Source organism: Phodopus roborovskii, unplaced genomic scaffold, assembly GCF_943737965.1.
Source record: "Phodopus roborovskii unplaced genomic scaffold, PHOROB, whole genome shotgun sequence".
NCBI classification, from domain to species: Eukaryota; Metazoa; Chordata; class Mammalia; order Rodentia; family Cricetidae; genus Phodopus; species Phodopus roborovskii.
The window spans coordinates 10746514-10774230 of NW_026126434.1; the positions used below are offsets into that span (position 1 = coordinate 10746514).

General features: G+C 41.3%; 1 protein-coding gene across 1 annotated transcript in view; it reads right to left on the reverse strand.

Annotated features, from left to right (window-relative positions):
* Mypn (myopalladin) overlaps positions 1–25295 on the reverse strand; it is an 80705-nt gene extending 55410 nt beyond the window's left edge. The window contains exons 1-2 of the mRNA XM_051186821.1: positions 25054–25295; positions 13480–14379 (exon numbers count right to left, since the gene is read on the reverse strand). Of these exons, the coding sequence (XP_051042778.1) occupies positions 13480–14378 (899 nt within the window). The 5' untranslated portion in view covers position 14379; positions 25054–25295. The remainder of the gene's footprint in view (positions 1–13479; positions 14380–25053) is intronic.
* Positions 25296–27717: the final 2422 nt, after the last annotated feature.

Here is a 27717-nt window from a genome sequence, read left to right on the forward strand (position 1 = left end):
GGGAACCATATTTTCATTGAGATGCACAGACTTTGTGGGTTAGTGTTTTCCCAACAATATACAAGAGCAACTATTAGTACATTATTATTATGTCAGGTATGTATTTAACTGTTTATCACATTTATTTATTTTTGGGTATATGGAGGTCAGAGGATGACTTGTGGGAGTTGGTTCTTTTCTTTCATCATGTGGGACCCTTAGAGTAAGTTTTGATCCTCAGGCTTTGTAGCAAGTACCCTTTTTATTAATATTATTATTCAGGATCTCACTGTGTATTCCCAGCTAGCCTGGAATTCAATGTGTAGACCAAGCTGGCCTCAGACTCATCTGACTCTGCTTCCCAAGGTCTAGGATTAAAGGTGTGTGCCACCATGTCTAGCCTTTAAATTTTATTTATTTATTTATTTATGTTTTTCAAGACATCGTTTTTCTCTATAACAGTCTTGGCTGTCCTGGAACTCACTTTGTAGACCAGGTTGGCCCCGAACTCACAGAGCCTGGTTCTGCCTCCTGAGTGCTGGGACTAAGGTGTGCACCACCACCACCCAGCTAAAATGTGTTTTTAAGTTAGCAACCAGAGTCAGGGGTTGAACTGCTGCCTCTTCACTCACATGTGACTTTGTCCCTGACCCTGATGCACTCTTCTCCCACCATGCCACCCCTGTCTCCCCCTGTAGGTCCCTCCCCCTGCCCTCATGTCACTTATGTTCTGTTAGCCCCTTTTTTCCCTCCAACCCTAAAGATGAAATCCTCCCCTCTCATATCATCTAGATGCAATTTAAATCACACGGGAAGGTCTGGGGTCATAGCTCAGTGGCCAGGTGATTGCCTTCCACACAGGAGACCTTGGGTTTAGCACCAAAAACCATGACCCCACAGAGAAAAATGTACAAAGGGCAATATGCACCAACCCTATGCAAACAATAAATAAAATACAAAGTTTTATATAGGGGACTTCTAGGTGTTGCATTCTAGGTGTTGCTACTTACGCCGAACATCTGGAGACAATTCCCTGATAACAGTGTGGTGCTGTGTAAACACATAAGGTTGGAGTGGACAATTTCCCAAGAATAAGCAAATAAACACTAACTACTTTATAATATAAATTTTGAAGCAACATAAAAAAGAAAAAAACAGGGGAGCTGCTTTAATGTGGGGGTGCTAAGTTACCACAACAGACAAGGAAGTTGGCAGAAAATAGCTGACACTAGCGTACTAAGCAAAGGCATAGTAAGCATGTCGCTTTCAGTGAGAACAAAAGTGAGATTATTTGCCCTTTGTGTTCTCATTTACACTGATAGGGCAAAAGCCACAGCAAGTAAAGAGAGCTCAGAGTGCTTCAGGCACATGAATTGGAGCACCTCACAGAGCTGACTGTGGTAGGGGCCCACCATACCCACAAGGAGCAGGCTTTGCCAAAGCAACAAAAGTCATTACTTTTTATCAACTCTTTTACCCCCATTTGGAGGCAGGGTCCTAGGATGTATGTACAGTCTGGGCTAGCCTAGAACTCACCATGTAGACCAGGCCACCCTCTGCCTCTCAGGTGCTGGAATGAAAGGTGTGTGCCACCATATCCAGCAACTTTTTTTTTATTAAGTCTTAACCTTGAGTCCACGTTTTTTAACATTCTGGGTGGTGGAGTGGGATGTGGTATAGGGCATTTCTGCCACATGGGGGAGGGCCGCTGTGCTGTGCTTGAGTTGAAGGCTAAACTAACTGTTTCATGAATGAAGTGGTCATGGGGATATAGTGCTCCGTTTAATTGGGAAGGGTGACTGATAGACAGGTTATGGACATTCAGACACGGGTTTTCCACAGGCATTTTCTCACAGATCAAATGAAGCAAGTTTGTTATCTCAAGTAAAAATAACTGACAGCATTTGTCGCTAATGGCTTAAAAAAAAATGTCTTTTCCAGGAGAAATTAGAAAACTCCCACACTGAGTTCAGGTTTCTTACTATCTTAAAGTTTTTTTTTTTTTTTTGGTTTGGTTTTTAATGAAATCAATGATTTAACAAATGTATTTTGCTTTTCTTAATGCCAGATGAGAAATTTTGGGAGATCTGTATTCATTTTCCAAATGACAGATAAAAGACATTGTCTCAATGGAGTTGAAAGTGGTCCATTGGGTTTAACACAACAGAGGACAAAAGTCATTTGGTAAGGTTCAGGTTTCCCACTGCAGCTAACCTTTAGGAAGCCAAAATCTGAAAAGGCTGTGAAGCACTTCTGTCTCCAAACTCCCTATCAGAAGAAGACTCAGTGACATCAGTCCAAACAGTTCATCACAATAAGCTGAGTGCAGAAGCTGTCTTCCTTCATGCTAGATATCAAAAGAATTATAAAAATATGTGCAACATGGCTGGGCACATGGCTTGGCTGTTAAAGTGTTTGTTGTGCAAACACAAGGACCTGAGTTTGGATCCCAACACCAGTGCCCCGCAATTGTGGTACCCAGGAAGTGGCAGTAGTGGACCCCTGGAGCTCACCAGTCAGCCAGCCTAGCTAAATCTGTGAGCTCCAGGTTCAGTGAGAGATTCTATCTCAGAGAATAAGGTGGAGAATCGAGTGAGGAAAATAGCAGATGTCAACCTCTGGCCCTCCACAAGCATGCTCCCCCGAATGTGTGTACCTGCATGTCCTTACATTTATATCACGCCTACATGTCATACAAACACTAAAGCAATGCCACTCTTCTAGCCTCACTTTTTTGACTTGGAAAAATTGGTATTATTCATCAAATTATTTAGAGTCACTTATTTATTATTGTTATTTTTAAAATGAATGAATATTTGAAACATTCTGGAGTTTTAATTTCTAACATGGGATGTAATTATAGATCATGTAAACAAAATTTCTAGGCTGGAGACTGTAGCTTGATGACAGAATGCTTGTTTGGTCTGTTTGAGAACCCAAGCTCAATTACGCACAGGAAGGGGAAAAGGAGGGAGAGGAGGCGGGGGATGGGCTTGTGGAAGGGAGGGGGAGGAGAAAAAGGGAAGGGGAAGGAAGAGAAGGGGAGGAGGAAGGAGAGGGAGGAGACAACAGAACCCCTTCTTTTGAACTTCGTGATCTTTATTAAGATTATAAAGGGCAACTAATAGCAATAACACTGAGAAACACTGGTACTGTGAGAGGCCTAGAGGGAAATAACAGGAAACTACACCGAGAATCGAAAGTAGTCTGAGCTATAATATTTGCAGGTTTTGTTTTGCTTTGGGGGGGAGGTAGTTTCTTGCTGTGTGGCCCTGGCTAGCATGGAACTCAGTTTGTAAGCAGGCTGGCCTCAGACTCACAGACAACCACCTGCCTCTGCCACTACACCCTGACCAGTATTTCAACTTTTATGTTTAAATTTTATGTGTCTTGGTGTTTTGGTAGCATGCGTGTCTGTGAAGCATGTGTGTGCCTGTTACTCACAGAGGGTGATGGATCCCCTGAAAGTGGAGTTACAGAGGGTTGTGAGCTGCTGTGTGAGTGTTGGGAATTTAGCCCAAGTCTTCTAAAAGAGTTTTAGTGCTCTTAGCCACTTAACTATCTCTCTAGTGTCTGCATTTGAATTTTTAAGCAATGCATCAGGTTTTTTTTTATTTACTAAAACAAATATAAGTATTTGTTTTAAAACAAATAAATGCCTTCCTTTATATAAACATTATAGGAGTGTCTCAATCACTTAGGTAAGATTTCTCCTTATCAAAAGAGAGTGGAATTATGATTCCATAGCCAGAGGGAGCTAATTGGGGTGGATCTGAATGCCTGAGCCATTTGTCAGAAGTAATGTCACTCTTACTCAGATGACCAGGGTGGCTTCAGTCAGGGCCAAAGACCAGTCCACTTATCTCTGACTGTAACACTGAGATTCACTCAGAAACCAGAGTGCTCAGGCTGCCTCCTGAAAGGCTGAAAACCTACCCAAACACCCTAAAGACATCTGAGGGTGGGAGAGAGATGTCTGCTCTCCAGGCTCTCTATGTTAGCGAATGCTTTCATAGAGATGCTCACAGTAATTCCAGGTTTCCAGAATGCCAGTCCTTATAACACTCACAGAATGGCAGGAGGCGGTGCCCAGCGTGATTCATGACTCAGAAGAATTGAGTCACTGGGTTGGAGAAACAGGGCAGATCCAAACCTCCCTTCTACATATTGTAGTCACCTGCCAAGCCTGCTGATTTGGCCAGCTATCAAGCTAGGGAAGAAAGACACTCAAGAAATATGAAGGAATATGTTTTCTAGATTTAACTGGTGTCTCACCCCTCACCCCCCAGCTGCCTATCATTACCAATTACCATTCTACTGTTAGATTGCTTGTGCAGCTAAAACATGATGGGTAAATATTGTGACTTGTCATTTTATCACGTTAACAAGTTCTAAGTATAATTTGAACGCGCTGCTCTGACTCACCAGTAATAGCATGCACTAAGGGAGCTTGCTCAGAGTCCTCTTTTAACCTCGCCCCAGTCCTTCCAAAGTCCCTGTCTCACCTTCTATTATTTTGTTAGCCAGTTCCTTTTCCTTCCTAGAACCTACAGATGATGGATAATTACATACTTATTCGTAGGTTTATGTGTTTAACATCTCTTTCCTTAATTGGATGTGAAAACCACAAGAGCTATCAAGGACTAGAAGCTACGTTGTATTTTACTGTATATGTGTATGTGAGTGTGCATGAATGCATATGTGTGAAAGTCAGAGTCAACCCCTTGTCTATCACCTATGGGAATGTTGTCTACCTTCTTTGAGACAGGGTTTCCCATTGGCCTGGAGTTCACCAGTTGAGCCAGAGTCTTGGGGATACCACGTCTCCTTACTATCTCAGCACTGGGGTTACAAAGGTGCCCTGCCAAGCCTGGCGTTTTGTGTAGGTTCTAGAGGAGGAAGGCTCACTAAGCCATCTTCCCAGTCTTGTGCTCAATTTTGTGACACAACTTGGTGTTTTCAATGTTTACTGCTTACTCCTAGGTCAACAAGTTTAAGTCTCCCTTGTCCATTGAGTATGGGGCTTCCACTCACAAAGGTGTGGGAAGACAAGACAAACTAACTTTATTTAAAATGTGTTAGTTAAGCTGGGTGCGGGGCTGTGCAACTTTAATCCCAGCACTCAAGAGGCAGAGGCAGTCAGAGCAGTCAGAGTTTGAGGTCAGCCTGCATAGTGAGTCCCAGGACAGCCAGTGCTACAAGGAGAAACCCGTCTCTAAATAAATAAATAAATAAATAAATAAAAATAAAAATAAGGGTAATTCTTCCAGGTGGCAGCTGGTTGGTAACTTAAGCACAGCACAAATAGCAGTCGTCTTACATGAAGACACTGGGCCCTCCCACTTAGCTAAATTGACGTAGAACAAAAGAGATTGAATAAAGACAAAAGCAGTTTCTGAACCTGGGCTGACCTTGGATTCACAATTCTCCATTCTCCATCTCCTCCTCCCAAACTCTGGGATTAGGATCGAGCTCACCACAGGGGCTCCCAGTATTTTTTATTTTTTGAGACAGAGTTTTCCATATCCCAGGCTGGCCTGTACCTGCCTTGGGCTTCTGACCCTCCTGCCTCCCTCCTGAGTTTATCTACTGCTTTGTGCTCACCAGGCAAACACTCCACCAGCTGAGTTTTATCCCCTGAAATAATAAGTCTTACAGACTAAATTACTTTGGTCAGGGATCACCCACCCAAAACTTTAATTGCTTCTCTCTAGAAACTTACATTGCTTCAACCCATTGCCTTTATGTCTAAATCATTGCACAATTTGCTTATTTATTAAAGTTATCATTTACTATCTGTTCTCCTTTACAAAATGTAGTATTTCAGAGAACCTTCCTTGTGTCCTTGAAACATTCCCTGATGCATATTAAGTGCCTTGAATTGTTGTTGAGTGAGCAAACACAGAATTTTAGGTTTGTTGTCATCAATTTTGTGTACTGAAATCTTTGTGTTACATGTTTAAAAATATAATGTATTCCTTTGTTTTGTCTGCTGTGTTGGGGGTGTGTGTGTGTGAGAGTGTATATGTGTGATTATGTGTTCACACAGATGGAGACTAGAGGTCAAATACTGGGTGTCTTCCTCAGTTACTCTCTACCCACATTTTTTTTTTTTTTTTTTTTTTTTTCTTATTCAGGAAGCTCACAGATTTGATTTGGGTGGTCTGGCTGGCTAGCATGCACCAAAGATTACCCTGTCCCACCTTCCCAGTCCTGGGACCACAGCATACTGCCATGCCGAGGATATTACATGCACGCCAAGGAGCCAAGCTCAAGTCCTCGGATTTGTGCAACAAGCATTTTACCAAAGGAGCCCTCCCTGGACCCTGCTAGGTTACATCTTCCAGAAGGAACTCTTTTGTTTGCTCCTGGGGGAGCCGTCTCCAAACTGATTTTCCTGAGCCATTTGAAACTCTGGCCGGCTCAGGACTCTCAGCTCTCATTACAGGAGACAATAGTTTCTGTGACTGCTGGGGAGAGGCAGCTGAGGTTTCAGATAGGTAGACACAGTGTTCCGAAAGTGCCCCCATCCTACTGGCTATTGTTAGCTGTCTGGGCCACTGCCCGGCCCCTCTGGAATGCGCTTGCTGCTTTGGCTCCTGTATTCAGGGCTGTGCTTGGTGCTCAGCCCAAGCAGAGTGGGAAGCCCTGACCCACAGCTGTCTAAATGCCGTCCCCAGGTTAATCACACTGACTGCCAGGGTTCTCTCCTAGTTCCTGGGTCTTTCCCCTCTGAGTCTGGAGCATGCCCAGAAGACAGCCTAGTACCTAGGCCATCTTTTCTATGATTTGGATGTGATGTTTCTTTGTCAGTCAGGGTTCATATTGTCTACTATGTCAGTGAAGCTTTAGGTTTCCACAGAACTCTTCCAAAGCCTCATTACTGTATATTCGGGAGGTTAAATTATTCATATAACGCGTCAAGTCTCACAAAACTGGCCTCTGTCGTGTAAATGGGATTTCTACATAAACGTCACCATTCTGATCAACAGGCAAGCAAGGAACAACAGGGCAGAGTCAGAAAGAAAGACCATGGGAACAAAACTTGGTTAAACTTTCATCAATTCAGCAGTGTGGGACAAGGGGCGTTTCCCACGTGAAGTTTTGTGAATTCAGTAAGGTTGTGAAAGTCAACTGTATTTCTATACTTGACAAACAGCATGCCATTAAAAAAAAAAGAAAAGATACCATTTATAGTTGCTTTAAAAAAAGAAATACCTGTGAATAAAGGTAACCAAAGATTTGATAAGACTTACAGAAATGATTTGAAATCTTTACCGAGATAATTACATGGGCCTGAGAGGCAGCTCAGTGGAGCCTTCTACATGGCTGGCTTAGATTCCATTCCCAGTATAACACACTCTTTCCTGTAATCCTAGCACTCAAGAGGTGGTGTGAGTGTGTGTGTGTGTGTGTGTGTGTGTGTGTGTGTGTGTGTGTGTGTGAGATGAGGGGGGTGGGGGTGAGGGAGCACAAGAGAAGACCAGCCTGGAAGTTCCCGGGGCCAGTGGGAACTGCAAAACCCTGTTTCAAAAAAATCTAAACCAAAGCAAAACAAAACAATCAAATCTGTTAAAGGATACCTAAGGAAATGGGGAAATACACCATGAGACAGGGTTTAACTAAATAGCCTAGGCTGGCCTAGAACAACTCTGTAGTTCAGACGGATCTCAAACTCATAATTCTTCAGCTTCACCCTCTCAACCATGCTCCTTCAGCTTCAACCTCCCAAATAGCTGGGATGATAGGATTGCTCCACCAAGCTCAATTAATGTCCAGACTATTTTTTAAAATCTTAACAAAAAGAGTTGGGCAGTGACGGCGCATGCCTTTAACCCCGGCACTCTGGAGGCAGATGCAGGCAGATCTCTGTGAGTTCAAAGCCAGCCTGTTCTACAAAGCAAGTTCCAGGATAGCCAGAGCTGTTACACTAAGAAACACTGTCTCAAAATACCCCCTCCCCAAATCTTACAAAAAGAAAAGACTAAACGATTCAATAGAAAATAAGAACATCTTAAACCAGCAAGATGGGTTCGGGTAAAATCGGTAGCTGCCGAGCCTGAAACCACACAGTGGAAGGAGAGGACTGACCCCCTCATGTTGTCCTCCAAAGTGTCACACCATGGCACATGCATACACAAAATAGATACATACGTAAATTTAAAAATGAAATACTAAATAACATGAGGCAGCACGTCATACCACTATAATGGTTAAACTGGTATCATCTACATTGGCAATGACTCAGAATAACCAAAATCCTTGCATTATTTTGGTGAGAACATAAACCAGGACAATTCTTTGAGAAAACAATTTGCTGCGATTATGAAGTTGAAGTTAGCTATACATGTACTACCTACAATTCCATCCCTACCCACACTAACAAACTCATTCACCAGAATATATTGAGAGCATACACCACAATTCATGTGTGAAAAAGCACTAAGGCAAATCAGATGTACACGAGTAGTAACACAACAATCTAACCATGTGGTGATAAACTACACAGCAATGAAAATGAGTGAATAGAGTCATATGTGCCTAAAGAAGCAAAGTCATGTAGCCAAAAAGAATACAGATGTTCTCATTCCATTCATCTAAATATTTACATGCCAGACTTACCATACACTTAATTTTTAAAAGTTAATAGTTATGCATTGAGTATGGGGGAGGGGGTTCATGTGGAGGTTGGAGGACAATAAGCCGAGTCAGCTCTGTCCCTCCACCGAGTGGGCTCTGAGGATCAAATTCAGGTTGTCAGCCTTGGTGGCAAGTACCTTCACCTGCCAAGCCATCTTGCTGACCCCTAACTTTTTTTTCTTTTTTAATTATAGACAAAGTAGAGATACACACATTGCTAAGTGACCTCAATTATCAACAAGTTACCAGCAACTTGTTAAAATACGGTGTCTGGCCTCCTTTTCAGACTCTGACTCAGGGGCTCCTGGGTAAAGCCTATGAAGTTGCCTGCTTATTTAGGTCCCAGGTGACACTCATGCTGCAGGTCCAGCGAGACACTCTGCCTGCTGTAGAAGCTACTGAAGCCCTCTCTTACTTCAAAACCATCCCTGTCTCGCTCCTCATGTTTTGACTACATGAATTTGTTCAGTTCTTTATATTCGGCATTTGCCTTGCTGTTTGCCTCATACTAGGATAGTTTTCCCCATACTCTGCTTGATATAACTAACTCTTCCAAGTCCTCTTTAGGTGTCAGCTGTAGTACTATTTTTTTTTTTTTTAGGTAAAATGTCCCTATCCAATCATTCCGCTTGCCCTCTACTATGTTCCCTTTATAAAATTCATCACTATTGAAGTTATGTAACGGGGCTGGAGCGATGGGTCAGTGGTTACAAGCACTAGCTATTCTTTCAGGGCACCCGAATTCATTTCCACCCACATGGCAGCTCACAACTGCCTGTAATTCCAGTTCTAAGGGATCTGACACCTTTACACAGACATATATGTGGATGAAACACCAATGCATATAAAATAAAAATAAATATTTAAAAAATTTTTATGTATCCCAAGTGCACGCCTTTAATTCCAGCAGCACTTGGGAGGCAGAGGCAGGTGGATCTGTGAGTTCGAGGCCAGCTTGGTCTACAGAGAGAGTTCCAGGATGGCCAGGGTTACACAGAAAAACCCTGTCTCAATACCCTTCCCAAAAGATAGCTTTATTTTATTTTATTTTTAGCATTATGTAGACTAGGATGGCCTCCAACTTGCTAAATAGCCAGGGAGGATCTCAAACTTCAGATCCTCCTGTCTCTACCTCCCTAATGCTGGCCTCAGCACTCCACCCTTTTCTGATTTAACCCAGCCTTCAAGAACCATCTCCCGAAATCTCCCTCTTTCATCGCTCACACAACCTTAGATAGCTTCCAGTTTGTTCTGGACTTTCCTTTCCAGGCCCTTCAGAACCATCTAGCTTCACTCTCCTTTCTGGTTAATGTGACCTCCCTGTCACATTAAAATATTACAATGCCCACATCTGTGGCCCCCTGTAAGCAGGCCTCTGTGGCAGGACAGGATCCATCCTCTCCACCCACTTCTTCATTAGTGTCTCTGCCTTCTGTTCTCCACCAGACAAGAGCTTGTGATTCCTTGACAGCAACTGCCTCTGGGCCTCTGCACTTGATTTTTCTACGAGTGCTCCCACTCCAGGGTCCAATGCTTGCTTTATCCTGTACTACAGGCATAGCAATGTCTCTTCTGAGCCACAACTGAGTCCTGTACTCTTTTTTCCCCCCCAATGGTAGGGTCCCATGGAGCCTAGTCTAGCCTCAAACTTGCTATGTTGTTGGGATGAACTTGAACTTCTGACCCTATTGCCTCTACCTTCTAAGAGCTGATTATAGGCATGTGTCACCATGCCTGGTTTTACGTGAGGCTGGGGGCCAAACTCAGGCGTCCCCAGCCCTACTCTCTGTATACCCTTTATTACATGATACAGCAGCGTTCTGATTACACGTCTGATTTCTGTACTGGATTATGAGTTGCCCTGTCAGGATGGTTTAGATGTGGTTTTAAAACAAGGTCACTAACATGCAGTAGCTTACTGCTTTGAACTCTTGGGGAGCAACTTTAATGACTCAATAGGTGTTTGTTGGATAACAAATGAATACATTTCTAAGTAGCTCCTGTTTGGTCTTCAAAGTTCAACTGGAATGCCTTTATGTCTCCACAGCCTTCTTCACTTTCCTGTTTCTCAGCCTGAGAACATATGGGTTATTACTATATAAATTAGGATGACTTCTTTCATTGGATTCCAACCTCCTGGATGGCATAGACATGCATTCATATCATTTGTGTATGTGCATTGACAATGGTGCTGAGCAAATAAAAAACTAAACAAATATTGCTTTCAGAGAAGATGTGTATAAATTCTGTATTAGGAAAACAGTGGTGGCTGGTAGCCATCCAGGAAAATTATAGTTTTCTTCATATGATTGTAGTCTGGAAATTCAGCACAAGTTCATTCAGAAATGAATGTAATAAATTCCCACAGGTTTCCTGGTCTCAGAACAATTATTGGAATAGACATGAACTCTATCAGTAGAGAATTTTATTCCCAGGTAAAATTAGTATTGCTTCAGCCACATACATGACTTTCACTTTGTGTGTGTACACATGTTTTTGTGTGAATATGTATGTATGCATGTTCACATGTGTGTAAGTTCATGTTCATGCATGGGGTCAGGGAAGGTTGATGTCCTATCAGATGTCTTCCTCTATTGCTCTCCATATTATTTACTGAGGTGAGGTCTATTCTGAACCTGGAGCTCACCCATTCCATTTGGTCTAGCTAATCAGTATACCTGGGAATCTTGCATTTATGTGGGTTCCAGAGAGCTGAACTCTAATCTTCATATTTGCACTTTAATCCTTTGAGCCACTTCTCTAGCTTGAAAATTTATAGATCTGTAAAATTTTGCCTGGCCAATGAACTAGTTTAGGGTTATTTTGGTTGGGGAAAGGGTACTTTACAGTCCTGTTTGATTTTTTGGGATGGTGTACTGAATTGGTTCTTGTAGCCCCAAGACCATCCCATTGAGAAATAGGGAGAGTGACTTTTTGAGGGATTTGGAATATTTTCCTTTAAAAAACCAGGCTGTGTCCAGAAACCAGTGAGTTGGACTAGACCACACACACTAGTGTGTGTGTGCTGTAATCTACCAGCTTACTCAGACTGACCAGAAGCCATGGAGGGACATGTGTCATGCTGCTGGAATGACACCTCGCAAGCTTTACTGACCAGATCCCAGGCAGAGTCATCAGTCATATTTAAAGGAGAAGGTCAGACGCCACCATTCCCACTCTTTGGCCAACTGTCTAACTCACACTTTAAATGTAAGGTGAATGAATCTCTTGCTTTTCTGGTTTTGTTTGTTTGTTTTTAACACTCAGATGGTGTCCTCTGCCTTATACTCTCCCAAATGACATAAGTGCAGGGAAGCCACACCAGGGGCCACTTCACTCTGCACCTTCTCCTCAGGGTTCTCAGTGCTCTTCACACTCTGAGGGACTTCTCCAATAATTAGCTACAAGCATGTCCCTGAAAGTGCAGTCTTCTCCGCCCACTATTTATTCATTGATTCACTCAACACTCCCGAGTGAGTGGCCAGCATGGGGTAGAAGTGATGCTAAATGCTCAAGACTCAAAACCATGGAACCCAGCTTTGAAGGTCAGACGTTCAATAACCTGATAGTAAACTGTCTACACCACTGTGAAAATAATATTCAATATGCTTTATGTTACCCTTGAAAGCAAAATCTGACATATGAATATGTCTTTGGGCCAGAATATGTTCAATTAGTATGCATATATAAAATACAATTATTCACATTAATATGATTGCTTTATAGTATAAGTATTATGAAAGAAAAAGATGAAATACTGTTGACATACAGAGACTAAAGGTCACATAGTAATGATGTCATATTCTAGCAGTGATTAGGCCTCTGAATACTAGTAATTCTCCACAAATTAATGTATTTTAGCTGAACTATTCATATTACCATATGGTAACAAAAGAAGTAGCGAATATTACCTAGGAAGTTAAGGTTGGTTCTGGGTTCCATGGGACCACAAACATAGAATGGAATACCTCAAAGTATAGAATAACAGTAGGATATAAAGTTAGGTACAGTGTATGTAGGCCCTGAAGCTTCTGCCTGTGTTACTCACAGAACAGTTGACTGTGGTAGACACAACAAAGATGAGTGTCTTTAGGGATGGAGAGATGGCACAGTGAGTACAGTGCTTGACTTGCAAGCATGAAAATCAAATCTGGGATTCTCAGGACCCATGTAAAAGCCATGTAGTCTTTGTCTGTTCCAGTGTTCCATTGGTGAGATGGGAGGCAAAAGCAGAGAACTCCCAGAAATCCAAGGACTGGCTAATGTGGACCACACACACACACACACCACACACACTGAACATCCCCTCTACTCATTAGACATATTAAATAGGGAAAGACTTGGGAATTAAGGAGAATAGTGTTTTATATATGTAGAATGAATTTTTAAAACCGGCTTTTAGAAGAAAAGAATTTGGGAGAGGGTCATATGTAGACCAGACAGTCTTGAACTCTATATGTAATCAAAGATGACCTTGGACTACTGATTCTCCTGCCTCTCCCTCCTGAGTGCTGGAGTACAGACTTGTGTCACCATATTTAGTTTTCTGTGCTGTTGAGGGAATCTAGGACTTCCAGCAGCATGTTAGTTAGCTAGGCAAGTATTCTATCAGCTCAAGAAATTTTATTTATTGCAATGCTGGAGTGAGGGGTTGAACTCAGGCCCTCACACATGCTGGGCAAGTACTCCATCAATTGCAAGCCTACTACTGCCTCAATCGTAGAACAATTTGACTACTTACGGAGTTAATGTTAGGTCCTGCCTTTCATGCCTTTCATCCTAGCTCCTTTTCTCAAAGGAAGTATGGGGTCTTCTGGAACAACAATCATGGATGATGGATAGCATTGCTAAACATTTTACCTTACTTGGGGTGGTGGAATTCCTACCACTATGCAATCCAACTGGACTCGGCTTCCTTCTGGAACTTCTCGGCTCCGTAACTTTTGTGTGAAGCGGGGAGGCTGCCCCAGAGGTTCTTCATAGTACAGGGATGAAGGTGAAGACCCTGGGGTGCTGTCTCCAGCAGCAGCCTCGCCTGCAGCCAACTCGGCTTCCCGCCTCTTGGCTTCCCGCTGTTCAATAGCATGGTTCAGCTCATTATCCCTGCTGTCTGCAGGGATAGGGATGGGTACAGATGCTCTTTCTCGCCTCTCTGTCAGATCTGAGAAAGTGGAGCTGTTTTCCTGCAGGACTTTGTTTTGAGATTCCGTTTTGCTCTTGTGGTTTTTGCAGGCCCGAGGTCTGATCTTCTTGGAACTGTGTGCCTTGAAAAGAGAGGACAGCTCTTCTATGAAATCGGCAGCCTTGTTTAGGAAGACTTTCTTGGACTGGGTTTCAGAACTGTACTGTGGCCTCTTAGTCTCCGGGGGACTGTCTTTAGAGGTAGCAAGACCTCGAGGGGTGTCCTGGCAGAAGGCAGGTTCGAAGCTTGGTTTGGGCGAAAACTTTGTCTTGTCAGAAGATAGACGTTTCCTAGCTTGAGCCTCATCTACTCTCTCCAAAGGGTCGTGGTTGATGGCCAGCCTTGCCAGATTGACGCTCTCATCCAACTCTTCTTGACTCAGGAAGGCGGACAAATCCGGAAGGTCCTCTTGGCCTCCTCCTTCTGCAGCCCCAGAAGGACTGCCGAAGTGGAAAAGGTTGGAGGAAGGCTCGGCTCGACTCCGCTCATTGTCCCCGCGATGTCTGGTTTCAGCCAGATAGCTTTCTCGCAGAAGCTGAGAGATGGAAGTAGATGCTTCTATGCTGTCGTCTTGCATGCTGTAACAAAGTCATGGACATAGTAAAAAAAAAAGAAAGATAAAAAAGAAAAAGAAAAAACATCAGATCACTGCCATGGAATAGCAAGCCTGTATTTACTATAGCACAGACTTAAATTATGTTAAGAAATGCTTAAATCACCTAATGTTTACACTTTCACAAAAGTGAAAGACTTAACAATGACTCCTCATTGTAAAAGGAAATGAAACTCAATGAAGTTTCCTTGAAATTAAAATAAAATCCGGCCGGGTGTGATGGCCAACACATTTAATCCCAACACGTGGCAGGCAGAAGTAGATGGATCTTTGTGAGTTCTGGGCCAGCCTGATCTACATAGCCAGTTCCAGGACAACCAGAGCTATATAGAGAGACCCTATTTCAAAAGTCTAAAACAAGCAAAAAAAAAAAAAAAAAAAAAAAAAAAAAAACACCCCGAGGATTTCCATTGTAGCACTTTCTTTACATTGAGTTCAATTGTACAAACTATGAGATAACCAGTGATTTTATAGTGTCAGGGCTGGGAATGGAACTCAGTGGCAGAATGCTTGCCTAAAATGTGAAAAAACAAATGTCTAAGCCTGATTTATAAAATTGTATTTATTTATATTTATTTATTCATTGTTGTTGTAAGGCATATGTGTGCCATGGAGGTTCTTTCTTCTGCCATTAGGTCTAGGAGTCCCACTTCGGCTTAGTGGCAGGCACCCTTACCCACTGAGCCATCTCATCAACCCATCTAAGCCTGATTTTGCTAACAGTTGCAATGGTTGATGTGCTTTCATATTCAAAACAGATCTGTTCTGCACCTTTTCCTCACTCTTGCCAATTTTGTTAACTTGATGATAATAGAATTATAGAAAAAATGAAAGAAATTGACAACATAGTCTCACTTAATTACTGAAAATGTAGTCTTGATATATATGATTCATGGAAAACAAATGAAGTTTATGTTGTTTGACAGACAGACTATTTAAATTTAGTGCTGTTGCTGGGCTTAGTCTGTCCTTGAAAGCTAGGATAATCTGGCCCTCACGTTGAATCTAAGTAGTGGGGCTTTTTTTTTTTCTTAGTTTTAAAATTAAAAAAAAAAAAGTCACTTGTATGTCTGTATAGAGTATGTCCACAAGTGCCAGCTCAACAAGGCCAGGGGCATCAGCTTCCAATGTGGGTGCTGAGAATAAAACTGGGCCCTCTGCAAGAGCAGTGTGTGCTCTTAATAACTGAGCCATCTCTCCAGCCCCAAGTCTAGGTTTTTAAGAGTATCTTAAATTAATGTTGGTTAAGAGAAGACATGAGAGATAGCAGAATGTAGCACTTGGCAGGGGACTTCACATACCTGAGCACCAGTCTTAGTTTGTAAGTTGTAAATATATGAATATATCACCTTTTGAAAATGAATAGTTTTAGAACTTAAAAAAATATGTAGTATGGGGCTGGGGAGTTGCCTCAATGGTTAAAAGAGTATTTGTTCTTTCGAAGGATCTGGGTTTGATTCCCAGCACCCACATGGAGCTCACCATTTCCTCAGGCATCAGGCATACATATAGGCACAAACATACATGCAGGCAAAGTGCTCATATGAATAAAATAAAATGATAATAAGAAAAAGAAAGAAAAGTAAATAGTACAATGTGATTTGTACTGGTGTTATCACTCATGTATTGATTCAGCCACTTCCTGGGGGGTAGTAATACCCAGGCTGCTATTCCCTCCCCTCCTGAAGAGACACTCAGGGATGGCTAGAACCTTCCCATTGACCTTGACTTACTTAGCACCCTACCCTTTGGCTCCACCCACCCTCAGATGTGGTGATGGAATGAAGACTACTTTGGCATTCTTTGCTACTAGTTATTGGCCTTGTCCTGGGAAGATGGGGAAGAAAATAATTCCCTAAGTCTCTGTTGCCTCTAAGATTCATGACAAAATCTGTTTCAGTCCATACATCTCTTCCACCAAACCTGGGAACCATCTTCTGTATAATGTAACAACTCCTCACTTACATTACACTGAAGGCTTCCAGGAACTTCTCTGGCTCCCAAACTTCCACGGTGCTATCCCAAACTAACCTCTCAATTGGCAAAGTATGCAGTCACCTTGAGAGGGCAATTAGAGATGGATGGTAGGATTGCTCACAATGAAATGTTTTTTTTACATGCTTGTCAGAGCCTGAGATGGTTCTGACTAGAGTTATTTATTTCAGTGAAGTCTACTGTGCCTTCAAAATTCCAGGGTGTTGGATGAAAGTATCACTTTAAATCTAAAAAGATAGCCATTATGGTATGGGTGATAATATGAAAAGTTGAACTATGTTCAGTAAGACTTAGTTGAACAAATTATGATGTGTTCATTTACTAGAATAGTTTCAAATTTTGTAGACTGATAATATGGAAAATAGTACATGAGACAACACTAATATCTCAGTTGAAATTTTCCATTTGTGCATGAATTCTGTGTAAGAACAGATGTATGAAATAAGGCTCAAACTGCTATTTGAAAGCTTAATATACTGAGTATATCAAAACTCATAAATCAATTATTATAATTACCCACTTGTTATCAACTTAGTTTGAGTTTCTGAATACACCAGGGTGAAAAGTGACACTGTCTTAGAAAGTAGGATGCTTTTCCATTTCAGGGATGCTAATGTTTGCTGTGTCGTAATGTGACTTTGTCTTTAGCTCCAGGTGCATTGGCTTAGATCTTGAGCCAACACAGAAATAAGCATTGACCTTAGAATTAGAGAGATCTGAGTTCAAATTATGGCTTCATCTCTTAGCAGGTCTGTGACTGAGACATTGGCGTGACTTCTCTGGGTTTGCTTTCCTTATCTTTAATTCCATGTAATCACTTTCTCTAGGAGTTAAGAATAACTTCAAGAAGGCAAAGCCCTTCACACATGGCCTATGGCAAAGAGGATGCAACTGACATTATCATTATTTTGAAAAGAAATGGACATTCCTTTTTCTTTATAAAACATGGCACAGATATTAACGTTGAAGAAATTTCATAAAGTTTATATTTAGGGTGGAAGTGGAAAAAAAAGAATAGTCAATGGTTTCCAGTTTTGTTTTTTTAAGAAGCCAACTGAGATATGTGTGCTTGTTTTTATGTTTATGGTATAAACTATTCTGATAATAAAACTTACAAGTATTTAAAACATAGGATTTCTGCAGTAGTTTAATGTTTTATGCCCCAAGATGTTGGTCCCTGATACTCAACATCTGATGATGCCTGGCTTTATTAAGGTCAGAAAGTCTAATTTGTGAAAGCCTTAATCTCAAGCTGTAAAACAGGGAAGAAAACAGTGGTCACCTCTAGGCTGAAGTGATGATTAAATGGTCTCAGCATCTGGCATTTAGTACATTTAGTACATCTATCTAGTCAATAGATGGTAGTCACTCTTGTCATATAACAGCTATGGCCACACATGACCCATTTCATGACAGAGAAATACTAGCACTAGTGAAATAACTTCTTACGAAAGGCATTGACAATGTGTTGACCTATAGACTTCTACTTACCCAGCTTGTCGGTATCTTCTGTCTTCTGCTAAGATAGAAGCTCATGAATGGCCTGTCCTTACTTCAAAAAAACTACATATTCTCTTTGATTGGCCTGCTTACTGTTCCCATCTCTCCTCACTCTCTTACCAGACTAAATTCTTCATAGTTTGCAACTCTTAGCCAAGACTGCCCTGGAACCTCTTCCCTCTCTCCAATATGTCTGAAAACCTCATGTCCTTATCACCAAACACAGCACTTGATGAAATACATTGAATTTGTCTGGTTTTTTATTTTATTTATTTATTTTTTGTCACCTTTCCTACATTGTACTCCATTCTCTCTCCACAGCCAGAGAGCAGAAGATAGTCAACAAATACCTGCTGTGCTATTCTGTTCACCAGAACTTCCTATCAGCTCTATTACTTAATTTTTTTTAATTGCAGGGTTAGGTAGAAGAGATAAAATGACAAAAGAAAACTTACAGAAAATTGTATGATACTACAAAAAAGAAAAAAGGCATCATATACGTTGGACAAGTATTCTATCACTGGCTACAACTCTGCCATGTTGTCTAACTAGTATTAATTAAGCACCTTCTCTATGCCAGGTGCCAGTCCACGAATTGAAGATTCAGTGGCCAATAAAAGACAGAGCTTCTGTTTTTATGGAGCTGATTTCCTGAGGGTGAGGATACCAATGTTAAGAACAAAGAATGAAGCAGGGTGTGGAGATCTCCTGGTCAACAGGGTGAGTTACTTTAGCTGGGAAGGCCAAGAAATCTATTATGGAGATATCAGCAGTCTGACCAACTGGGAGAATATTCTTTACTAAGGAAGAAATGTCAAGGTCAGAAAAGATATATGTCTGGTGTGTTGGGTCAAATCCTATGTACCCAGTGAGCGAAACAAAGGAAAGGAAGGCCATAGACTGGGTGTGGTGGCTCATTCCTTTGATCCCAGCGCTTGGAAGGCTGAAGCAGGTGCAGTGCCATGGGTTCCAGGTCAGCCTGGACTATAGAATAAGACCCTGTCTCAAATAATAATGATAATGATAAAAAGAAAGGAAGGAAGAAGAAAAAGGTAGAAGGTCAGATCATATTAGGCCTTGCAGACAATGGAAAGAACTTTATTTTTTTTTCCATATGAAAGGAGGAGATTAATAGGAATCAGTTGTGTGTGTTATGTCAGTGACAGGGGTGTGGACCAGTGAGTGACAGCAGCAGGAGATGGTGAGGAATGGTTGAATTTGAGATCTCTTTTGAAAGCAGAGGCCAATGATTTGCTCATAGGTTGAGAATGAGAGATGAGAGAAAGACCAGAGTATTTATGACCTGAGCAACTGGGTGGCTGGCAGAGTCAGATTTGGGGAAAGGAAAGCTTGAGTTCTCTTAGACATTTCATCTGTGGGGGGTGGCCCTGGGACATTTAGCCACATTCTCATTTTTGTCCTTGGTAAAGTGAAATGTAGTTTTATGTCACTTTCAAAATAAGATGAGTAGTTGCTCATGTGAAGACATTATGGTATTTGTGAACTGCCCCATGCTAGAAATAAAGCAGCCCCATCAGTTGTCTGGATAGATTTGGCTATAATCCTAGGATAGAGTGGCCACACAGAGAACTTACTTGCTTAGCTGAATTTCTTTGTGCTTCCTTTTCCCTATGACTTTTCTTGAGGAGACTTTGTCCTGAGAACTTTTTGTTTCATAAAAACAAAACTTGATGCTAATACCTTTAGTGCTTTCTCTCTCTGTGTATTTGTCTCTGTCTCTTTTTCCTTTGGCACAGGATCTCATTGTGAAGCCCTAGCTGACCTAGAATTCACTATGTAGAAGAGGATGGACTCAAACTCATAAAGACCCATCGGCCTCCTAGTGCTGGGATTAAAGGTTTGTGCTATTCTGCTTTCTTGCTTCCTCTCTCTGGAGCTTGGGGTTGACCCAGGACCTCTGGCATGCTGGGAAAGGTTCTATTACTAAGCTCTATCTCTAGCCCATGGGGCATATTTCTTGATTCATTATAATTCAGTGCTATCTTCAGGCTCTAAAACGTTTCTGTTGTTGGAAAGATCATACCCCATAAATTCATCTTTCATTTCTAAGGTGACTGTTTACATTGGGACTTTGGAGACTTAGTTCAGTGGTTGAGCATTTGCCTCATATACAGGAGGCCCTGGGTTGGATCTCTAGTACTACAAAAACAAACAAACAAACAAACAAACAAACAAACTGTGGTATTGCCCAGAAAATTGGCAAATCCCAACTTTAAAGAGCACAAATTTAAATATAAGTGCTAGAATTTTCTGGCTATGAATATCAATAATTGTTCATTACTTTATTATTATAGTTTGGTGTTAGGGACTGAACTTAGAGCCATACACATGCTAAACATGTCAAGTATCATTATATATTTTATTGGAGGTGAGGAGAGGTTTCTTAAGAGCCCAGAATCTCAATTTGACAGGAGAAATATGTTCTGGCGATTCTCTGTGCAACATGGTAACTACAGCCAAAAGAGCAGTGCATGCCAAAACATAAGTATGTGAGGCATATTAATTATCTTGGTTAATCACTGCATAATGCATACATATAACAAAACATTAAGTTACTACCATCAACAAGCATAACTTTTGTGAAAGCTCGTCAAACACTACTGTACATTCACTACAGTGTGGGAAACATTCATAAAACCACCACAAAACAGAACAAACCCATAAAACCCAAATCTAGTTTCTAGGTTGACACAAAAACAGCCTAATGTTTAACAGTTATTGATGAAGAATGCTGAGACAGGAAAAGTTAGTCATGTTCAAGCAACTTACTTTCAACTGCAGACACACACACACACACACACACACACACACACACACATCCCCTGCTCACTTCCTAGGTTTATCTGTGAAAGCGCTCCAAAAATAGAGCAATGTGCACATTTAAGATAATTATTTTCTGCTCATATGTAACTACTAGGCCTAGAATTTTCGTTAGGGGGCAATAAGACAGTGTTCTCTTTGGGGCTTTTTGTCTTTTCGACAGGTTCTCTTGTAGCTCATGCTAGTCTCAAATTCGATTTGTAGTTGAGAATAAGCCTCTGCCCCCTGAGTGCTGCCTTTTTAAGCATTACATTTTGTTCATTTAGAAGGGGGTGAGGAGAAAGAGAGGGAGGGAGGGAGAAGGTGTGTATGAGAAAAAGACAGAAAGAGAGAGAACATGAGTCATGCACATGTGTTCCACTGTTTATATGTAGAGGTCAGAGGACAACCTGTGGGAGTTGGCACTCTCCCTCTACCCTGTAAGTGTCAGGAATCGAACTCAAGCCATTACCTATAGAACCATCTCACTGGCCCCACTTTTTTTTTCTTAGTACAAATTTTCCCTGTGTAGCTCAGACTAGCTTCTCTCTCAGTCCTCCTGCTTCAGCTTTTTGATTACCGAGATTACAGGTAGAATTTCCAAGAACTATCCAATATAAGTGAATTCTCCCTTGCTTGTAGAACTGTATGTACAGAACACCTTTTAATTATTGGGCTGCAAGTGAGATGCACTTTGTGCGCCATTACAATGCCTATCCCAGAAGTAATATGACTCATTCTCTTAAAGAGCTTCTAGTCTGGGGAAAGAAAAACAGTCAACACAGAAAAATCCACATAATAGAGTCAGTAAGAGAATATGTTGGGGGTGAAACCAGAGGCGCACACACATGTAATCCCAGCACCTAGAAGGCTGAGGAAGGAGGGTTGTGAGTTTGAGACCAGCCTGGGCAACATGACAAGATCCTGGGTTTTAAAAAGTTGCTTGTTTTGTTTGTTTAAAGATGAAAAAGAGTGTGTTGGAATAGAGGCAAAGCAGAGACCACACACAAGAGAACTAGTGAGGGTCTCTTAAGTAGACCCCTCCCGAAGGACAGTCTGACAGTGAAAGGCCCTTTGAGAAAGTAGGGCAAAGGCCAGTGGCCATTCTCTCGTTGCCTTCATAAACTGATAAAGCCCAGTAAGTAGAAGAGAAAGTGTTCAAGAAAGGGAGATTGGCTACACAATATAGCACCTGTATTTTGCACACAGAAGAGGAACAATGTAAGAGAGACCGTAAGAGATTAGTGTAAAAGACACTGATGCCAGAGCCCAGTTACTACTGAATCCGAAACAGCAAACAATTGGTAACCAGAAAATCTGTCAAAAGGCTAGTGGGAGGAATCTAGCATTAGAAAGGTGTTTACAGGTTGGAGTAGTTTCATGGTACAGTATCTACCTAACCTATACAAAGCCCTGAGTCTTAGCCTTAGGGAGAGAGAGAGGGAGGGAGAGAGAGAGAGAGAGAGAGAGAGAGAGAGAGAGAGAGAGAGAGAGAGAGAGAGAGAGAGAACATGTAAAGGATGGAGAGGTTGATGGTAGTCTCAGTGACAGGTACGGAAGCTGTGTGAAGCACTGTGGCTCTCAACCTTCCTGATGCTGCGATCCTTTAATATAGTTCCTCATGTTGTGGTGACCCCAACCACAAAGTTATTTTCATTTCTAGTTCACAACTGTAATTTTGCTACTGTTTTGACTCATAACATAAATATGTATGTTCTCCGATGGTCTTAGGTGACCCTATGAAAAGGTTGTTCAACTCCCACAGGTTAAAAACCACTGATGTAGGAAATCATAAACATAAAATTTCTGTCAATCCTCATAAACGCAAATTTTCTTTTTTTTTTTTTTAATGAGGAAAGTAAGGAGAGAAAGGACCCACTTATGTTCTTCACCCTCTGCTTATATCATTTCTTTGTATCTCAGGTAATTAAACTTTGAGAAAAGAGAAATTCCCTAATTAAACTGGCACAATGTGTATACGAGGTTGGGAAGTAAGTGCCCCCGGTAAGTTTTCAGTCTCAAGACCTAGTTCTAGGTGAAGTGTGATGGCTCTACTGAGGGTGGGGTGCAATGAGGCTCCAGGGGAAGGCAGGCAGCCTGTGCAGATGACTCATTCTGTGAGAGCTCTGGGAATTCTCTAACGTCCACAGGTCTAGTCACACCAACATTCATTGCCACCAAAAATATCCATCTTTTCAAAATACACTCTTGAACTGAAAAGCTGGCCCAGTGGTTAAGAGCACTGTTGTATCAGGCATGATGGGGCACGCCTTTAATCCCAGCACTCCTAAGGCAGAGGTAGGTAGGTGTTTCTCTGTGAGTTCCAGGCCAGCCTGGTTCACAAAGAGAGTTCTAGGACAACAACCAGGGCTGCTACACAGAGAAACTCTGCCTTGAGGGGACAAAAATAGAGCACTTGGGTTCAACTCCTCCTGTTGCAGTTCCAGGGACCCAGTGCTGTCTTCTGACCTCAGAGGGGACCAGGCATGTGGCACATGTGTATACAGGTAGATCAATCATTCCCTAGGAGCACATGTGTGACACTCTGGGAAATTTAAAAGTGCTGTGTGGACAATGGTAAAAAACTCATGAAATCACGCCTGTAGTGCTTCATTTGCTTTTCTTCTCCAAGCAAAGGGAAAAGGCTTCAAAAAACTCTTTCTGGGTCATTTCTTTTCAAAATTTAATTTGTAAAAGCTATCTCAGTGAATTCCAAAACTGGCTAGCATAATAATCCTCTAAATTTATTGTGTTCATAGATTGTAGTTCTGGGTGGGTGCCTCTTAAAAACGTTGTTATAATGTTCATTGTGCTACCACGTGGTGTGGAGGTCAGAGGACAACCTTTGGGAGTCTGTTCTCTCCTTACATGATATGGGTCTTGGGGATGGACCTCAGGTCAGACACTTGGCAGTGCAAGCCTTACCCATCAGACCCTCTCGCCCTCCTGGTGTGTGTGTATTGTTGCTGTTTGTTGTAAGAGAAACACACGAGGTGCTCTGTAGCAGATTACAGTCATGTGGAAGAGTTGGTATGTCACAGAATTGTAATTATCATTAACCACATAGTATCAGTTCAGATATGGACAACATCCTAGAATTTGGATAGTGTCCAGCTGTTGGTTTCAGAGTTCACTTAGTCTCTTAATTTCTGAAAGTGTAATCTTCATACATTTCGCATTTCCTGTGGTGACCTTGCTTTTAAATATTTTGCTTGTCAAATAGAATGTCAGAGATAGTATCTATAAGTGTAGACATTCTTGACTTCCTAGAAAAATACTATAGATTTTAAATGAACCTGAGAGTATCATTAATGAGAAATTGTGAAGTTATGGCAAAATTTTAATTCATAGCCTATAAAATTTGTTCTCTCATTACTAAATTATTACTAACATGAAAGTGGCAGAATTATCTTAATGATATGAGAGAGACTTCATCTCTTTCAAACTGAGTGATGGCAGTAATTTTAATAAGTACATGAAAATGAGTTGATAAAGTGATACCATTTCTTCACATCTTTTTGACTGGAGACACTGAGTAATCTATTTTTTCTCTTTGCTTTTATAGCTTTCAAAATATGCTAAAAGCTAAGTGTACAGTGAACTGGGCCAAACATTTGCCAGTGACTATCAAGTAACTGATACAGCTAGAGAGAGGGAGAGAGAGAGAGAGAGGACGGAAAGGAAAGAGAGAGGGGAGAGAGAGGGGAGAAAGAGAGAAAGGAGAGAGGAAGGAGCAAGAGGAGAGAGAGAAAAGAGAGGGGGAGAAAAAGGAGAGAGAGAGAAACAGAGAGAGAGAAAGGAGAGAGAGTGTGTGTCTCTTGCGCAGGGCTTCTGCAGCTGTTGTGTACATTAATCCGGCGAGCAGATCTCCCAACACTAAATATAGCAAGCAGATCCTTTTACAGGATAAAAAAAGTTTTAAATGAAAGTCTTCAACCATGGAGTCACATTATTTTAGATTTGATTTCCTTTAAGAGGGAAATAGGCATTGCACACATAGTCTCCATGTGAACAGTATAGTCAGTGAGTATGAGGAAAATGTCAGTAAAATTTGTCACAGCTTGCTCTGTTAAAGTACTTTTCCTTAGAACTCAAACAAGGACTCAAATCAGATACCATCTCCCTGAGTCTCATCCCCTACTCCTAAAGCTTTGGAATGGAATGCCTCAGTTTCCATTCAACTGTGTATCTCATCATACATACTTAGAAAGTTCTCCTAGCTTTCACTCTAAGGACCAGCAATCAGCTCCCTGAAACACCCCTTTCCCCATTGTCAGTAACCCACTACCAGAACACACTTTTCGAACTTAAATCTGGATATTACCTTGCTTTTATTAGGTGACCCAGATGAGGATGTCCAACCCAGGCACGCTTCTTTCTGAGATGACAGTTATCCACGGAGTTTTTGATGAAAACACAGGAGAAAGGCTAAATTCTTCACGCCCTTGGAAAGAGAGAGTAGCCGTCCATGGAGAACGCCGAATTAACCTTAGTTTCGGTGAGGAAGGCTGTTGGAAGCTGGGCAACCTGTCACCACCGCGGCCAAGAGCATTTGTCAGCTCACAGGTCCCAAGTTATTTTGAGCTGTATAAACCATGTGTCTGTGAAACATTCCACCTGATTGGACAGGAGAAAACTGAGCAAAGGGATTCCATTGCGGGACAGCACCTACGGGAGCTGGGGTCAGTGATATTTTTCTACCTTCAGAATTTCATTGACATTTGGAAGCCCAAGGTATTTATTGATTTGTATTTTGAATTAATGGTAAATGGATTATATCGCACTCCACCTGTCAAAGAAAATGTCATTACTTTAAAAGTGTATCAGAATTTGTCATTGTTGCTGTTATTAATTAAAAAAATAGAGGTGTTTGTCTTTGTGAGTTTGTGTGGGGGTGCACAGCGACACGGTATGCATGTGGGGGTGAAGGGACAGCTTCCTTCACCATCTGAGACACAGGGGTCAAATTCAGATTGACAAGCTAGTCCCCAGCACCTTTACCCTCCGAGCCATCTCATTGGTCCAGTGTCTTTAATTTTAGTCAACAGAAAACTTACCCCCATTTACTGCTAACATACTGAGGAAATCTGTCTATGAAAAGGAAATACAAAGCTGAAATTAACAAGAAGCCGAAAGCTTCTTAAAATTGTCTGTCCACAGGGAGCTAATTCCAAAGCACAGACCAAAAAAAAAAAAAAAAAAACCAAACAAACAAAACAGAGGAAAACGCCATTATCTTGAGAATAAATACAGGAACAAATACATTTGAACAACCATCTTCACAAAAGATAAATTAGATTAGATGTGGTGGCACACACCTTTAGTTCTAGCACTTGGGAGTTCTCTGAGTTCTAGGCTAACTTGACCAATCTAGCAAGTTCCAGGCCAGCCAGAGCTACAGAGTGAGACCTTGCCAAACAAACAACAGCAAAAAAACAAAACAAACAAACAAACAAAACCCAAAATAAATAGAACCCACAAATTGGATAAGCTTAAAACTTAAAATGAGGGCTAACAAGATGGCTCAATGGCTTTTTGCCACCAAACTGATGCCTGGGACCCAAAGATGAAAAGAAATGAACTTCTGTGTACACACCACAACAAACACACACACACACACACACACACACACACACACACAATCAAAACTAATTAAGTCAAAATGGCTGCTGACATAGCACAATACAACTCTTGTTATTAGTACTGAGAGATAACTTCTTGTGTAATATTTTGAGGGGAAAACATGCTAGCTGTCTTCTTTAATAAGAGTTACCAATCAAAAAGAAAAAGAAAAAAAAAAATCCTTAGCCTGATCACATCTGCTCAGATAGTAGTTCTGAAAAAGTGTAGGTTCTTTGGTGTTCATTTAACACCAAAGAATAAGTTTTGAAAAGCATTGGCTCCATTAGTACAGGTTAAGTGGTGGTTTAATACTGCCTTCTGGTCAGAAGAATTCTGAAACTCAGTCTTGAATGCCAGGAATTTTTGTTCCTTCCTTCCTCCTTTTTCTTTTTCTTTTTTTTTTTTTTTTTTTTTTTTCTTTTTTTCTCTTTTAAACCTCTGGGTAGCCTTGGCTATCCTGGAACTTAACTCTGTAGACCACAATGGCCTTGAACTCAGAGATCCACCTGCCTCTCCTTCCAAGTGCTGGGATTAAAGGCAGGAATTATTTTCTCAAGGATTGTTTTCAAATTCCTGTGGCATGAAATAGATTGTTTAAAATTTTTAGTTTTATCACTAAATCACACAACTATTAACAAGTTTCTTTACATCCATTCATTCAGTAAATATTTCTCATCAGGTGCTGTGCAGTGTGCATAAAGAAGAATGCAAAATACACACATCTTCCTATCCTCATGGAACTTACTAAGAGGTCTTTATCCTCTTCAGTCATCTTGAGACTTTCTATAGTGCACTGGCTAGAGATGAAATTTATTTATTGTAGTCACATCAGAGGTGTCACTGTACCTTTTGTTACCAGGTCTTGGGCAGGGGAGAACCATTATTAAATAAAGAAAGCAACAAAGGAAGAGCTGAGTTATCTGGTTAGATTACTTTTAGAAATTTCTAATTGGATTTAAAAATTATCATTAAAAGTAACAGATTTCTGCCTGGCATTTTAATACCATTTTAATTTTTGGTTGATCCTTTCCCTCCTCCTGCTGTTCCCATCTAGTCAGGATGGTGAAGGAAGGTCTTCATCTATTTTGATGATGCTGAGGATTGAACCGAGGGCCCTGTGAATGCTGGGTAAGGGCTGTGACACTAAGCTGCATCTTTCTGTTGTCCCCATCCCTGATTATTCCCTTCCATACCCATAGCTTCCCATTCCACTTCCATTTTACATGTAATCTATTATCCATCCCAATCTCCCGATGAACATCAAGACTATTTAACTTTGTCATATCATGGGGGCACACACATGTAATCCCACTACTTCAGGGGCTAAAGCTGGAGGATTTAAATTCAAGGCTATCCTGGGCTGCAT